This window comes from Gobius niger, assembly GCF_951799975.1.
Source record: "Gobius niger genome assembly, chromosome: 13".
NCBI classification, from domain to species: domain Eukaryota; kingdom Metazoa; phylum Chordata; class Actinopteri; order Gobiiformes; family Gobiidae; genus Gobius; species Gobius niger.
This window is the reverse complement of record NC_136864.1, coordinates 32,158,669-32,175,084: the sequence shown is the minus strand read 5'-3', so window position 1 is coordinate 32,175,084 and position 16,416 is coordinate 32,158,669. Positions and strand designations below refer to the sequence as shown.

At 43.7% G+C, this 16,416-nt stretch overlaps 1 protein-coding gene across 2 annotated transcripts in view; it reads left to right on the top strand.

The window, feature by feature from the left end:
* Positions 1 to 15,655, top strand: part of rasal2 (RAS protein activator like 2) — a 47,976-nt gene extending 32,321 nt beyond the window's left edge. For both annotated transcript variants that reach the window (XM_079570078.1, XM_079570077.1), the window contains exons 9-21: positions 61 to 304; positions 1,486 to 1,630; positions 3,016 to 3,160; positions 4,280 to 4,519; positions 6,102 to 6,303; positions 6,956 to 7,149; positions 8,441 to 8,681; positions 9,968 to 10,255; positions 10,417 to 10,593; positions 11,786 to 11,953; positions 13,491 to 13,693; positions 13,877 to 13,964; positions 15,350 to 15,655. In XM_079570078.1, coding sequence (XP_079426204.1) covers positions 61 to 304; positions 1,486 to 1,630; positions 3,016 to 3,160; positions 4,280 to 4,519; positions 6,102 to 6,303; positions 6,956 to 7,149; positions 8,441 to 8,681; positions 9,968 to 10,255; positions 10,417 to 10,593; positions 11,786 to 11,953; positions 13,491 to 13,693; positions 13,877 to 13,964; positions 15,350 to 15,514 — 2,500 coding nt within the window. In that variant the 3' untranslated portion in view covers positions 15,515 to 15,655. The remainder of the gene's footprint in view (positions 1 to 60; positions 305 to 1,485; positions 1,631 to 3,015; positions 3,161 to 4,279; positions 4,520 to 6,101; positions 6,304 to 6,955; positions 7,150 to 8,440; positions 8,682 to 9,967; positions 10,256 to 10,416; positions 10,594 to 11,785; positions 11,954 to 13,490; positions 13,694 to 13,876; positions 13,965 to 15,349) is intronic.
* Positions 15,656 to 16,416: the final 761 nt, after the last annotated feature.

The following is a 16,416-nucleotide window of genomic DNA, read 5'->3' as shown; positions in this document are numbered from 1 at the left end:
AGCAAAGTGTGTTCAATATAAACATCCTTACAGGTGAATGTGTCCAAACTGTGTGTCCAGGTGGTACAGTCTGAGCACGCCCAGCCTGGTGAAGGGGAAAGGCCCCGCGCCCTCTGTGAGGATCAAGTGGCGCCTGCAGACCATCTCCATCCTGCCCATGGAGCAGTACAAGGAGTTTGCCGAGTTCGTCACCAACAACTACTCGTCCCTGTGCTCGGTGCTGGAGCCCGTCATCAGCGTGCGCAACAAGGAGGAGATGGCCTGTGCGCTGGTGCACATCCTGCAGAGCACGGCGCGAGCCCGGGTGGGTACACGGAACACAAAACAGTTCTCTGTTTTTGCTATTGCGTTTGTCTTCACATTCATCAAGTTATTTGTAGAGATGCACCGATCCGAACTGTAATGCAAAAATAACTGGACTTTCCACACTAATATATGATTGGCTATTTAGGTTCATTAATGTGAACAACTCGCATAAATTGATCTGATAATTGCAACTTGTGCATAAGCATAACTCAGATATATTATTCTTTAACAGCATTTCATAAACTAAAATACAAACACTTGGCCAGTGACTGATTTTACTTTATTAGACTAACCCTCTTCCATTCATGCTCAAAGGTAAAATATGGATGTAGTACACTTTTTGACCACCAGCGTCAAATTGGGGGCGCTGTTTCACTCCTTTCTCAAAGTTAAGGAAACACTGTTCGACTACAAAGTGTTGTAGTAGTAGTAGTAACTTTCACAGTTTTCCAACTTTTATTGCAAAGGTTGTTAACATCAACAACAGTATATGTAAAAATGGACTTATAAAAGAATTGATGCTGAACTGACACTTTCAAAATAATCTAATGTGGCATTTTCTTTGAGTGAACGAATGAGGTAAAGTTACTGTAGGTGCTGTAGATACAGGTGTTTTTATTTTTTGCACTAAACTGCTACAAGTGTTGATTTTGTTCTATTAAAATTAGGCTTTTGCCATAATTACCATTTGTTTTAATAGAGCATGTAATTTGCGTAGATAGAATCAAATGCAAATGTGGGCTATCGTAAAAATAAAAAGTAAATAAAATAAAAGTAACTTTATAATTTGCAGTTATATGTGTTTTTCGTGCTTGACATCGCCGTGTTTGGCCGCGACTCACAGGCACTTTTTCATTTTGGCCCTCGGAGACAAAAAGTTTGGGCCCCCCTGACTTAAGGTGATCCAATCATAGTTTCTGTCCAAGCCTTGAGTAGTTGACCTTAGCATTAGCATACTGCCGCTAGCTTTAGCATGCTATTGCTAGCCACGGCATTTAGTGCAGCTAAACAATCAACAGTCACAGCAACAATCACAAAAAATGCCGGTGAAATCCTGGAGCGACTGGATATTAAGATTTTCATTTGGCTGGAATTGAACCTGCAGCCGCAGAGGATGTCGATCATATTAGATCTCATGTTTGAAGTGTGTGTGTGTGTGTGTGTGTGTGTGTGATGTAGGACTTCTTGACGGACCTGGTCATGTCGGAGGTGGACCGCTGTGCTGACCACGACGTGCTGATCTTCAGAGAGAACACCCTGGCCACTAAAGCTATTGAAGAGTACCTGAAGCTGGTGGGACAGAAGTACCTCCATGATTCACTCGGTGAGGTTGGCTCTGCGTGGTAAACATCTTTTTTAATTGTACTCTCGGGAGACACAGTCATCGGGCAGGGGCGGAGTGGGGAGTTGTAGCACTACGAGTTCTCGACTGCTCCAAACTGCTCACTGTGTTTGACCATGACGCCTTAGTCAGTTTTTAAAGGAGCCGATAAACCACCCGCTGATAAAAAGTCATATTAAACACGTTAGAGGTTTATTTCCCATAAGCCCCAGGGAAGCGGTATCATCTATGACGCAGCCTCTAGCTCTTCCTCCAGCGCTGTAGCCGTGTTAAACAAACTGTCAACAGAGGGAAGAGAGGACACAGCTCTTTGACGGGGCTCGCGGCTTTTATTTTATCAAAGAAATAGACAAAGGGCCAGAGGACGTAGAGAGCAGAAGCTTCTGAACTGGTAAAGTTTACAAAAAGCGTCAGGTAGTAAGAATATATGAATCCATCTCCCACAGCGTCATAAAGCGCTCATTTGCTCACAACATGGAGCGCAGCGTGTTTTGTTTGGAACAGACGGGACACGGTTACTGCACATGGGACTCATTCATGTAAACACAACACGCCGGATTGTAGCCTTGGTAATTTCCATCTACCGTCCCAAACTTTCACTCTCAAACACACTGTCATTCCTGCTGGCCTATTGTACATGTTTTTAGTGGTAGGGGAATCCGGACTATCTGGAGGAAACCTACACAGACACGGGGAGAACCAATGGCCGCTGGCTGCTCTGCTTTATGCCCACCACACTAGAGGGCTGTAGTACCTCCATATCGCCGCTAGTCTCCCATTGAAAAGCATTGGAGTTTAGACACGTTAAAAACAACTTTAACGCCTGGTTTCAATGTTTTCAACACTAGACTAAGCTCGATCTTCCTTCTGAGATAATGTTAGTCACAATTAATGAAACTAGGCTGGTTTTCGTAAGAAGAATTTTAGAAATCTGGTACTTAATAAGGGTCGGACTGTTAGCATTGGAGCAGCGCGAGCTACACGTCACGCATGGGCCGAGTCTACGGTGAAGATCCCGCCCTTATGCCCTTTTTAGGAACATGCTTCGTCAGAGCTGGGGAGGAGGAGTCTGTAAATCCGCCATGACTTCCCCCTCGAGTGAGCAGAAGCTGTCCATTTATATCCAGTCTATGGGGAGAACATGCAAACTCCACACAGAAAGGCCCCGCCCGGCTGGTGATGGAACCCGGGACCTTGTAGCTGTGAAGCACGAGCGCTAACCACTACATTTCTATTAGCCATCATCAGTAACAGCTGAGACATACTGTAGCTGATGAAGGCCTCACCTCTGCAGCGCCCCCTGTGTGTGCAGTTGCTCTCTTCTTGCCCCGCCCTAAGAACCATGTTGTGTTGCTTTGTTTGCTCAGGGGAGTTCATCAAGGCGCTGTATGAGTCGGATGAGAACTGTGAGGTGGACCCCAGCCGCTGTCCCAACAGCCAACTGTCTGAGCACCGCAGTAACCTGAAGATGTGCTGCGAGCTGGCCTTCTGCAAGATCATCAACTCATACTGGTAACAGCCTCCGAGCACATGAACCACTGGATCACTGTCAGAACACCCGTGAATCACGCGCTCACAATCCAGACCTTTAGCCTAGCATGGTGTGCACTGGTTTTCTTCCTCAACATCTTAGTTTTAATGTCAGAGTAAAACCAGCCGCTAAAGTCCGGGGGGATATACGTGCAGACGTTGCAAAACTTTAGGGCAGGGGTGTCAAACTCATTTTGGGTCGTGGGCCGAAATTCAGCTCCTAAGGCGGGTCGCGGGCCACATAGAATAGAGAAATGTTTCCAATAAATGAATAATAATGAGCTGTGATTTGGTCAAAGCCCCAACTCGCCTGTAGCTTCATTAATAACAACGGCTTATACTTGTATTGCACTTTACAAGCCTGTGTCACAAGGTCCTGAAAGTGCTGTAGTCATTATTCATTCACTTGGTGGTGGTAAACTGTTATTGAAGCCACAGCCGCCCTGGGGCAGACTGTCCATTTACCACATGGCTATATAATGTGTTGTTCATATCCTGAGCTCTTATTATGTCAGTGCCCTCTGCTGGACACGTGTTGAACTCTAGCCTTTTTTTTAATGTAATGCCCCCTAGTGGCTAGAATGAGCATTCTGGTTATTCTTTAAAAAATCATCACTCCGCACCGGAATGGGCGAGAGAGTTACTTTTTTTTTGACATACGCTGGAATTTATGGGCAGGGCAGGGGCCGGATTAAATCATCTCGCGGGCCGGATCATCGTATGTTTGACACCTCTGCTTTAGAGCGTTTAGATCATGTTTTTATTCCACTCTTGCAAAGCATCTCCAGTTTAGTAGCTCCTACTGAAGGACTGTCTTGGAATTTCAGAAGGATTATTCAATATCTAATTCCTGGCTCCAAAAAGGAACTAGTTTATTCAAAAACTCAGAATAAAACCATACATTTAACTTTGCTACATCCATTATTTGATTTTAGTCGTTGAAAAGATCTGTTTGTATGTGAGAGCAAAAAAGACTTGTACATTTACATTCATATAGTGATGTGAGTAATCTACAGCAAAGGTGTCTCTAAATGTACATGTTTTCCCTTGTGGCCTGCCATGTGTGGCCTTAACCCTGCTCTTGTCCCTCTCCCCTGCCAGCGTGTTCCCCCGCGAGCTGAAGGAGGTCTTTGCTTCGTGGAGACAGCAGTGCCTCGCCCGGGGTCACTCTCCGGACATCAGCAAGCGCCTGGTCAGCGCCTCCCTGTTCCTGCGCTTCCTCTGCCCCGCCATCATGTCCCCCTCACTGTTCAGCCTGACGCAGGAGTATCCCGACGACCGCACGGCCCGCACGCTCACGCTCATCGCCAAAGTCATCCAGAACCTCGCCAACTTCACCAAGTAAAGCAGCTCTCTCTCGATGACCAAGCCAAACACAGTCCAAACTGAAAACACCTGGGAGCTTCAGCGTTTAGTTTCCCTGTAGCCTGTGTTGGTTTAAGTTTGGACACAATCGGATGAAAAAACAAATCCACCTTCAATTACAGTTTGGCTTAAATTGAATGAAACATCTGGTTTTAAAATGGGTTTGTAAAATAGTTCAGTAATAACGCTTGGGGCGGGGCAGCGCTCAATTTTTTTTCCGATACCGGTAATTACGATACTTGGTTTTCAATACCGATACCTGAACATACGATACCTATGCTAAATTATTTGTCGTCTACTACCAGAAAACGGAACAATGTTTGGAAGATCTGCACATTTACAATGTCAGGTTCATCTCCAATAAAAGAAATGTTTGAAAAATTGGGAGTAATTTGGGAAAAATTGGAAAAAATTGGGAATAAACTGGGTGAAATTTGGGGAAAATATTAGTAAATTGGGGGGAAAATCATTTATTTGAGCTGAAACATCCAAGATACCTGTAGTACCTAAACTATTTCCCGATACCATACCGATATCGGTTAACGGTCCCCAGCCCTAATAAATAATAGTAGGTTTTGTGCCTCAATACTACTACCTTAGACTATGCTGAAAATATTTGATTGCTAGGTACTTGGTATGGATGAATATCTCAATATTTTTGGGCACTTTGTCAATAATGAGGATGAAGCGATATTTTTTAGAAGCCGTCAGAAACAGGCAAAAATGTGCTGGCAAACATCTACATTTAGATTGATGTTTGTCTTGAACAAGCTACAAATTTGTTGGAAAAAAAACACTGTTTTCTAACACATTAAGTGTTTTTGGTTTCTTAAACAGTGCAAATACACTCGATATTGTAAATTACCATCCAAACTGCAATCTCGGTATTATCTTGTAGACCAGTGGTTCTCAGCAGGTGGGTCACAGAAGCATTACCATTGGGGTGCGAGCCTTTCCCAGGGAGCAGTTCTTTCAATACTTTCCCTCTGAAAAAGTATAGAAACAATACAATGACTGTTATCAACTTGTTTTGATCATTTTCATCTTTAAAAGCTCATCTAATACTTATTCAGTTACAATTTGTGAGGAAATTACTGCATTTTTTCTTTATATATAACAAATCAAATAGTTATTTGGGTCATGGCTTGTCCTACTAGGCTGATGGTGGCTCCCAAAGACGTACCAGTTGAGAATTGCTGCAGTACCAGGACTGTTCTGCTGTTTTTTGGTTGATTTTCAAAGCATCGTCAGCATTTGTCCTCTTACTTTAAAGCCCTTTAGAGCTTTAGTTCAGAAACCTTTGTCCGATTTGGATAATAAAGCTGAGAGTCTGCACTTTCTAGTGGGCCTGTATGAGCTTCACTCTCAGTATGTGTATGTTTGAAAATGTAAGTCCATATCTGTATAACTTTAGCTTGAATACATTGTGGTAGACAAATAAACTGAGAACGTTTCTGTGACTGTCCAAGGCTGTGCTCCTTTTAGTTCTGAGTCCCCAGTATTTGTAAGTGATGGTGAACAGAACGCTCCTTTAACACATGGCCCGTGTTTTCTTCAGGTTTGGGAATAAAGAGGAATACATGGCCTTCATGAATGACTTCCTGGAGCACGAGTGGGCGGGGATGATGCGCTTCCTGTCGGAGATCTCCAACCCGGAGTCTCTGTCCTCCACGCCCGGCTTCGAGGGCTACATCGACCTGGGCCGCGAGCTGTCCGTGCTGCACGCGCTGCTCTGGGAGGTGGTCTCACAGCTGGACAAGGTACTGCAGGGGACAAGTGTCAAACAATCAATTAGAACAGATTTGAACTGGGAAAAGTATTAAAAAAGCAGTCTACAAGCAGTATACTAAAACAAAATAGAAACATGGGAAAATGCAGATCACTATAAAGTACATATGTGCAATTAGGAGACACATTTTGTTCTGAACAGGTGAGTTTTCAATCTAGCTTTAGACAGGGCCCAGTGATGACTCGTGACTAAACAGGGAGAGAAAAAAGAAAACTGAAATAACCTGCAAATGAGACACTGATCGTCCTAAAAGTCCTTTTCCCACCTATTTTTGATTTTCCCAGTTTTGTTGGACCTTTACAGATGTTTGCACTCAAACCTCCTCACTCTTGTAAAACCTCTTGCAGCATGGTCACATCCTTCTTGTTCAGACTACAGTATTAAGCCCCACCCTCACCAGTCCTTTTGCATGTTCTGATATGAGTCCTGTCGACGCATGATGGACTTTGAAGGAGAAGTTCGATAGTTCCTTCTTCTCCTTCAGCATGGTCTGCATTGGATGTTCTCGCTAATTTGTGTCCTTTTTCTTTTTCTTGTTTCTGCCTGGCTGTACCCCGACACTTCCCACATTCCCCCTCTTTTTTCCCCCCCTCCATTTATTGAAACCTAAAACGCCGACCCAGGGTGAAAATTCCTTCCTGCAGGCCACGGTAGCCAAGCTGGGCCCGCTGCCGAGGATCCTGGGGGACATAACCAGGAGCCTGTCGGCGCCCACTCCCGCCACACAGCCGCTGCACCGCTTCCAGGCCCTGAGCTCGGCCAACATCAGCGGCAGCCAGTCGTCAGGCCTCCACAGCATCCTGCAGAACTCCAACAGGTGACTGCCCGCCCAGGAGACCCTGCGGATCCCCGGTTATGTAGCTGCAGGCTGATGTTGAAAATCAGGGCTGCAAGAGTTGAGAGAGAAAAACATTTTTACATGAAATTCATTTCATTTCATTTTTCATCAAATTGTGTGGGAACAAAACATACAAATCTGACATCTGGACCAAAGGCCAAAACTTCCTACATTTCATGTGAATATGCCAGAACTAGCTAATTAGAATCGAAATGGAATAGAAAAAAAATAATTCACACATACTACACATAGACATAACACCAACAATGTGAAATTACGGTAAACTGAGGCCCCAAGAAACGTGAAAAGAGGACACGCTGCAAAAAGTGGATTCTAAGCAAGTAAAAAATGTCTTACTTTAAGAAATAAGTTGTTATTTTTTCCCTAAAAAGTAATAATGTCTTGCCGAGCAAAGTTTTCTTGAGAAAAAAAATCTTATTTTAGGAAATAAAATCTAGCCATTTCTTGCCATTTGTTAGAAAGAAAGAAAGAAAGAAAGAAAGAAAGAAAGAAAGAAAGAAAGAAAGAAAGAAAGAAAGAAAGAAAGAAAGAAAGATTTTGGAATCTTCTTCAGCTTTAGACAAAGAACATTTTTTCTTATTTTAAGAAAAAATAAGATCACAACAACTCTTAATTTAAGAGAACAGATAGATAATACATTCCATTCTTTAAAGTGGAAGAATGGAATGCCCTTTCTGTGTGGAGTTTGCATGTTCTCCCTGTGTCTGCGGAGGTTTCCCCTACCACTAAAAACATGTGCAATAGGTGAATCCTCCAGCCAGGTTTAAGTAAAATACCCACATTTTGTCACTAAATAAGAATGTTTTCCTTAAATTATTCCATTTTCTGAGGACATTTTGCTTAATTCTAGTTATTTATTTGCTTAAATTTACTGTTTCTTTCTTGTTTTATAATAAGAAAAATATTCTAGAAACAAGAATTCTTAGCAAGAAAAAAATGCTGACCCCATTGGCAGAATTTTTTCCTTAAAACAAGACCAAATGTCTTATTTTAAGATTATTAAATTATTTTAAGTTTTTAGTAGGGTACTTTTTGCACTTTTTGTGTAATCTTCCTGCGAGTGCAAGTGTTTGACGCCTTTATGTAGTCTTTAGAGTGAACTGAATGGAGGAGCATGCTTTGTTCCCCATGCATAATGAGCTGTGAGTTCTGTCTTTGAGGTTTCGCTTCAGGTCTGGCTGTTGTTTCTGGAGCTGCACTGAGCTCGTGTCTGGGATCAGCCCTGACTGTCCTGTTTCTGAATTCCCAGTGACGTGCACAGCGTATTGTCCAGCGCCGAGTTGATGGAGGGCGTGGTCCCACTGCCCAACGGTCGCAGCGTCTCATTGGTGGATCTCCAGGAAGCACAGCACGGGCCCCGCCTCCACAGAGCGCCCTCTCAGACGTCGATGGGAGCAGCTCCGCCCACTGTCTGCTACACCAATCCCCTGAACCCACAGCACAGCAGAGCCACGCCCCCACGGGACTGCCAGCCTCAGAGCGCCCCACAGGTGAGCGCCCCACAGGTGACACGAACACTACAACTACAACTGAACTGGGCTCGCCTTCAGCATAATGCACTTGCTCTTCCTTATTTGAAAGCCAAGTACATTCAGAGTTCAGTCACTGAGCTAACTATGGGAGGCTGCACGGTACTAACATTTCAAACTCTTGTTTCGATACTAAAAAAAAACGTCAGTACTCGATACCGATTTCAATCCCACGAGGGGAAAAAAATAATCCAATATCTTTGCTATAGTCAACTTTTGTCTCTTTTTCCAGCTGCACTGCATTATCTACATTGCAGAACATTATATTATTTTATTTTAATATGTTTTCCTGAATTTTCAGCTGCAATATTCATATTCACATGCTACAACTGTGCTAGTCTATAACATACAATATAAAGTTACAGACTGGATTTGGTCCTTGTCCATCACAGTGGCTGATGTCACATGTAAGTGCATTACAGTACATTCATTAAAAACACCAAACAATGCTTAATATGCCTCCAAACATATTCATGACGAGTACAAATAGTAAAGATGTACATTTGGCATCAATATCAATTCATTATGTTTTGAATTTTTAGTGATAAATGCTTTTGTACGTCTTTGTCGTGTTTTTGTGGAGGTTCTGTGGATTTTTTTTTTACTGCAAAGACTCCACAATGGTCCTGAAGAAAGCAACTTTTTAAAAGTAAACAAACAGCTAGCTTATGAGCGAAACTTGCAGCCCCCTGCACCTGCAACACAGTGGAGCCACATACAAGGACTCATTAGGGCTCTACTGGAAACGGGGGCTGGTTTTAGCTGTAGAATCTGAGCTCATTCTACTTTCTTATTGCTGACCATCTTGAACCAAAATATTTGGAAAATGCAGTGTGCTTTCCTTATTATTATTATTAGCTTAACTCTGAATATATACAGGTGCTCGTCATGTAATTAGAATATCATGAAAAAGTTCAGTTATTTCTGTGATTCAAACTAAAATGTGAAACCAATATAGTAATGAAAATTATAACAAATAAAGGCCATACATATCTCACTTTGCATGTATTGAGTCTATCATGTATAGGTTTGACAGTTTAAGTTGAATAACAGAAGTGAATGCACTTGTTCATGATATTCTAATTATCTGACGAGCGTCTGTTTGCTACTCATGTCCTGACAAACAACTGCTGGAGTCAGTTTGCTGGCATGGATATAGGTCTTAAAGTTATACAAGCATCTTGCCTTTAAAAAGCATTGCATTTGTCTTGCTGCTGCCTGTATAGACCCTGTTGTGTGTTGTGTAGGCGCGGCGCCCCCTACAGCCCTCCTTGAGCCAGCAGCGCAGCCTCCAGGCCCTGTCCTTCCAGAACCCAGTGTACCACCTGTCTAACCTGCCGCCCTGCACCAGCCCCCCACACTCCAGCTCCGACAACCTAAGCACCCAGAGCTCCCAGCACAGCCCCTGGGACGACGGCGGCAGCCAGGCGGGGGCCCCCAGCCAGGGCTCCACACCCCGAGGAGACACCCCCCTGTCTACTGCTGTGGCTATACCCCGACAGAGCACCACCGCCGGCACCGCACACATCATCAAGGTGATTTGATCATCTTCTACTTGTTTTCTGGAACTCCTGCTTTTCACAGTCAGGAGGGTGTTCCCCAAGGCTCTGTACTCAGCCCAGTCTTGTTCCCTTTTTACATGCCATGTGCAGTGCTATTTTGACTTGTTCACGTCCTGTGTGCTGTTGTTTTAAAGGTGGAGCAGCAGAGCAGAGCAGGCTCCCGCACGCCCAAGTCCCTCCCTCACAGTGCCTCTTTAAGGAGCAGCAGCAGCGCTAACACCGAGCCCCCCGCCCCCACTCCTGCCCTGCGCCAGTCCCCGCCCGCCGGCCCCTGTGACGGCTCGGCCACACCCCGGAGCAAAGCACAACAGGTCAGCCGCAGACAGGGAGGGGCTTAGACCTCAGAACACACCATGTTGTCAGGTTAATAGATTGTATACACTCACAGAATCTGATCACGGTAGAAAAGACCATTACATGTACTGTAACACATGTACTGTAACACATGTACTGTAACACATGTACTGTAACACATGTACTGTAACACATGTACTGTGACACATGTACTGTAACACATGTACTGTAACACATGTACTGTAACACATGTACTGTAACACATGTACTGTAACACATGTACTGTGACACATGTACTGTAACACATGTACTGTAACACATGTACTGTAACACATGTACTGTAACACATGTACTGTGACACATGTACTGTAACACATGTACTGTGACACATGTACTGTAACACATGTACTGTGACACATGTACTGTAACACATGTACTGTGACACATGTACTGTAACACATGTACTGTAACACATGTACTGTAACACATGTACTGTGACACATGTACTGTAACACACGTACTGAAACACATGTACTGTAACACACGTACTGTAACACATGTACTGTAACACATGTACTGTATACATCTACCACAAAGGCGTAACACTGAATACAAAAAGTTGTGACAGCGTGAACAGAAGATTCTTTATAATGGCTTTGTTAAAACATGCATCATGTCCTTCAACACAATAAAACATATATTTTGTGCTGCAGGACGGTTTGGGGTCGCACCATAATCAGCAATAAAGTGACTCCACTCACATTATATAATCAGTGCACAGTTGGTTACTCATTTCTTCTCCCAGCAGAGGCAGATCCGTTATTATATTTAATTAACCACTCTCAAGACAATCGGAAAACGGATTTTGTACTAGAGATACAAGGATTGTACAAGGATTTATGATTACAGCAAAGTCTTGGATCATCAGCTTGTTTATTAGATACACAGACCCATGCTTGTGTGGGCAGCGTTTAGTTTGTTTTTTCCAAAGCAGCGACTATACCATCTTAAAATGTCTATTTAGTGACTCAACTGTCAAGAGTTGTGCAGGTGGATGCGTGAAAAAGAGTTTTTTCTCCACATTGTTGTTGTTTTTGGTTCTTCTTAATCTGAAAGCTTCTGAAGTAACTATTGAGATTGGGAGTCTGGCTTTACTGTAGCTCAAACCCGTCTGAGGAGGAGTGATGTGAACTCCTGCGTTGTGTCCAGGTGTCCCCCGTGGAGCCGGTTGCCGCGGCGCTGTCCCCCGTGGAGCCGGTTGCCGTGGCGATGTCCCCGGTGGAGCGCACTGCCGCCTGGGTCCTGAACAACGGTCAGTACGAGGAGACGGAGGAGGAGGAGCCCGGGAGGAGCCCCGAGCACAGCGGCTCAGAGAAGGTAAACGTTATATTCAAGGTGTCACGAAACAAACCCATCCAAACCCACCACTGTTCTTCTGGACGTCAAAGTAAACACAACGTTGGCTATGTGTGAATGCAGAGACAGTAGTTTTATATTTGAGCAAGGTTGTGTTCTGACTAAACTTCGTCTTGCAATTGTAATCATTAATAACTTAACAGTTTAAAGCTTAAAAGCCGACCTCTGGTAGATCTTTGTCTCAATCTAAATCTGTGTCTCCTGCTCCAAACACTCTTTTAACTTAACTTAGCATCAGCCTGTCAGACACTGACACACAGAACGGGCTACATGCTGTAATTATCCCTTGTTCATGCTCTTCTGCCCTTCCCACGATGCACGTGTATAATGGCAAAAACAAAAACAGATCCACTCAGACCCGGCGTGCAGCGCCATAGGTCGATTCCAACTGCAGAGACTCCAGACTCCAGCCTGCAGCTTTACCTACAGTAACAATTTGCAGTTAAAACTGAAAAAATATTTGTCACGCAAATGTTGTTAGCATTTAGCCTCTCCCAGCAAAGCTATAGCTCCAAACTGGGGTGAAATTAGAAGCTACCAAGCTCTACCACGTTTTCCCTATTTATACAAATACGTGATGTGGATTTTCTAAGCGGATAAAAAGGGGTACTATATTGTAAGGCACAATAATACTTTAGGAGCACTTTGACGTCCGCGCAGTCAAGTGAGACATGACTGCTCCTATGTTATTAACTGTATTTATTAACAGCTTGGTAGCTTCTACCTTCAACCCAGTTTGGAGCTATACCTATGCTAGGAGAGGCTAAAAGCTAACAACATTTGCGTGACTGAGCCCGTGCACAAAGACCAGACAGTTATGCATCAACTCGTCTAAGCTCAGGTGAGAACATATCTCACTATGTAAAAACGGTGTCCTGTTCCTTTATAAGCACTTTGTTGGATAACGATAGCAGTCGACAGTAAGGAGGTATTTCTTAATTTGAATTAGGACAGTGCACATTAATCAACAGCAGAAAGATTGATTTGTTTTTAGGACCTTTTTAAGTGTGGTAATTGTCCCAGTTCCTGATATGAGCAGCGAGTTCCGTGACTGCGAGCCTCTGATAGACTCCACCATTTGATTTAGTCCTGCGTCGTTGCACACGACTGTCTCCTCTGGTCAAAGCTCTGGTATTTACTCCACTGTTGCTTATTTAATATAAAATCCATTCATGGTGGAGGGACGAGACCATTTAAAACTCTAAAACTGAAACAGGCATCCAACAACTTCTGATAAATATCAAAATGTTCTTAATATGCAGCTTCTAGTGTAAATTTGAATCAAAGAGCACTCTTAAATACTTCAGTAGTTTCTAATCTCTGGCCGTTTACTATGGCAGATGGTTGTGCTCCCCCTACTGGCTGTCGAGAGAAAAACAAGCTATATCTATAATGTAGCCTATACACAAATAATTCAGCAGATTTGAGGCATTTTGAACTTGGCTTTACCCACTATTCGGATGTGGAAATGTTGCATGAAAGAACCCTTGTGTCCCAGTATGAGCAGGAGATCTCGGCCCTGAAGGAGCGCCTGCGTCTGTCGGGCCGCCGCCTGGAGGAGTACGAGCGCAGACTCCTGGCACAGGAGCAGCACATGCACACGGTCCTGGGCGAGTACCAGAGCCGCCTGGAGGAGAGCCAGGAGCAGCTGAGGAGGCAGAGCCAGGAGAAGGAGGGCCAGATGAAGAGCGTCATGTGCAGGTGAGGACCAGGAGAAGATCCCACTCACCACGCGCCCATTAGAAAGCATTATATTGGATTCAAAGTGGAATTCTAAATGTACTGGACAACGAATGGCAGTGCTCGACTAACTTGAACGTCTGCGTGGAATAGCTTCCTTCTGCGTGCAGCCCCTGATGAGGTGAATGTGTGATGTTTGTGCAGGCTGATGGCGGTGGAGGAGGAGCTGCGGAGGGACCACGCCGAGATGCAGGCCGTCATCGAAGCCAAGCAGAAGATCATCGACGCACAGGTACAAGTCTCACAGGAAATTCACCAAACAAAAAAAGTGGCAGGTTTGAACTAGTCAAAAATACACTGCCATCAGACAAAAAAAAATCCTATTTTTAATCCTCTTTTGACTTGACCAAACCCGCTCAAATGTTAAATCAATAGTTTTATTTTTACGATGGTAATGAGCCCCGCCCTCAGTCTGCAGTTAGGACAATTCTATGGTTAAGGTTATGACGCCTTTATTCAGGGTTTCCACGGACATTAAAAGTCATTAAAAAGCATAAAGTCAAATTCAAACTGGGTTTAAATCTAATTTTCGGTTATTTTTCCTCAGAGAACGAACCTCCTCAATGACATTGCTCAACTATTTTTACAGAATACATTAGTCTAAAACTATAGTCTAAAATGAATGAGGCTGCAGACTGAATTGAACTGTTGTGTTCAATTTGGTTTTGAATATAACAACGTCACCTCATTCCACAAATGAAATCCGGCAAGAATTACCTTTGCCTTGCTGTCACCTGTAGACATTAGGTATCGGATCAAATCCACAATGACTGGTATCGCCCATCCCAAGTATTACCTGGGGCAAAAAATGTTGATATCGATCCTACAGCTGAACAAAGCAGTCTTCTATACACAGGCTTACATGATCAGCAACAGGGCGCATTCATCAAGGCAGGTGTGAAGTAAATATGCTATTGTGTGGGTATTGCAGTTTAAGTAAATGCAAGAGTGTTACGTTAGAAATGAACAAATATCAACTCTTACACACTACAGTCAATATTAGATTTTAACTTTAAAAACAGTAGTACCTGTGTTTATTTTAGCTGATGGCTTAAAGTAACACCTGCGAATCAGACCTTTTTTTTGGTCTACTTTTTGTGTTTGAAGAAAGAGGCACTTAGCATAAGCGTTGTCTTCATCGTGCTCCTTTTCAATCATGTACAAAAAAAAAATCATGTATAGTTGTTGAAATGTGAAAACATGTAACTAACATGACTGAAATAAAAAAATAAAATAAAAATGCACAACTGACTCTGCTGCGACTGTGGGACTTGTCTTGCACACTTGGTAAATGACTCCCATAATCGAGAGCCTTAAAAAAAAGGAACTGCCTGGATCGAAATATCGATATTCCGGTATCGATCCGCCAATCCCTAGTATTCACATTACGCAGATGGTAGAGCAGGTCCTTTCATGATCAGAAGGTTGAGGGTTCGAGCCCCGGCTCCTGCAGATGCACACCTTGTGTCTTTGAGCAAGACGCTTGATCCACCCGGACCACGTGAGTGCTCTGGAGTGGCCACAGGTGAAAAGTGCGTTACATGTCGAGACCATTTCCTTTGGCGATAGAGCGGAGTCTGAAATGTTTTTCACGTCGTCGTCTCTCCCTCTGACCAGGAGAAGCGCATCCTCTCCCTGGACGCGGCCAACTCGCGGCTGATCGCCGCCCTGACCCAGGTGAAGGAGCGCTACACGGCGGCGAACCTCCGCAACGGCCTGTCTCCCAGCAGCCCCAGCAAACTGTCCATCACCGAGAGCGGGGAGTTCAAGAGCAGCGGCTGAACCAAAACACATTTCGAAAGACTCTTCCAGATTCACTTTTTTTTTAAGTTTATCATGTTAATTTATTGTTTTATTTGCTGTTGCAGAACTACTGACCTTTGTGCTGTTGTGTTAATAAAAGCTGCTTGTGAACATTACACCACAGGGCCGGTTGTAGATTTGTGTAGAAGATTCATCTCATACATTAATGTCCATGTGATTGACCTCAGTCTAAGCCCCGACATTTTTACATGGATGTGAAAAATGTGGTCTAATATATCAGTGGCGCATATGGTCATCTGCCTTAGAAAAAACACCTATTAGATACACTTACGATAATAAAGGTTCAACAAAAAAAATACTTCAAATACCTGGTGGCCAGGGGCGACTCAAAGAGACACTTGGGACATTTGAAGTCCCATTAGAATCAATGCTCCCAAGAATGGCTTTAAAGCCTGGCTCCAAAGAGTTTTTCTATTTCTAAAAGTCGCTATGACCCATGTGACCACACTGGGGTAGGCCAAATATTTTTAACCACGCTAGTTTTTGTTTATCAGGCCAAAATTCGGAAGCCTTTTCAGAACATTGACTGGCTCCAGAGCCTGTCAATCAAGCTCTGGAGCTCTGTGGAGGCTCCGCCCGCTCCTGGAGTGCAGGACTTCCCGCCTTTTTGCCCTTTTAAGGAACAGGCTGCGTAGGAGGAGATAGAGCGGCCATTAAGATTCACACAGGACTCGGGAACCTTTACAATGAATGAGACCCACTCATCTTTATTATATTCTCTCTATGTGGAAAACTGACGAAAACACGACTTCAAAACGCTTAAATGAGTAAAAACAGCAACAATGTGACATAAAAAGTCACAGTTTTGCTTTAAAATGAGGCGAAGCTTTCCAGTCGAGAAGCTTTAAGATTTGGATAAA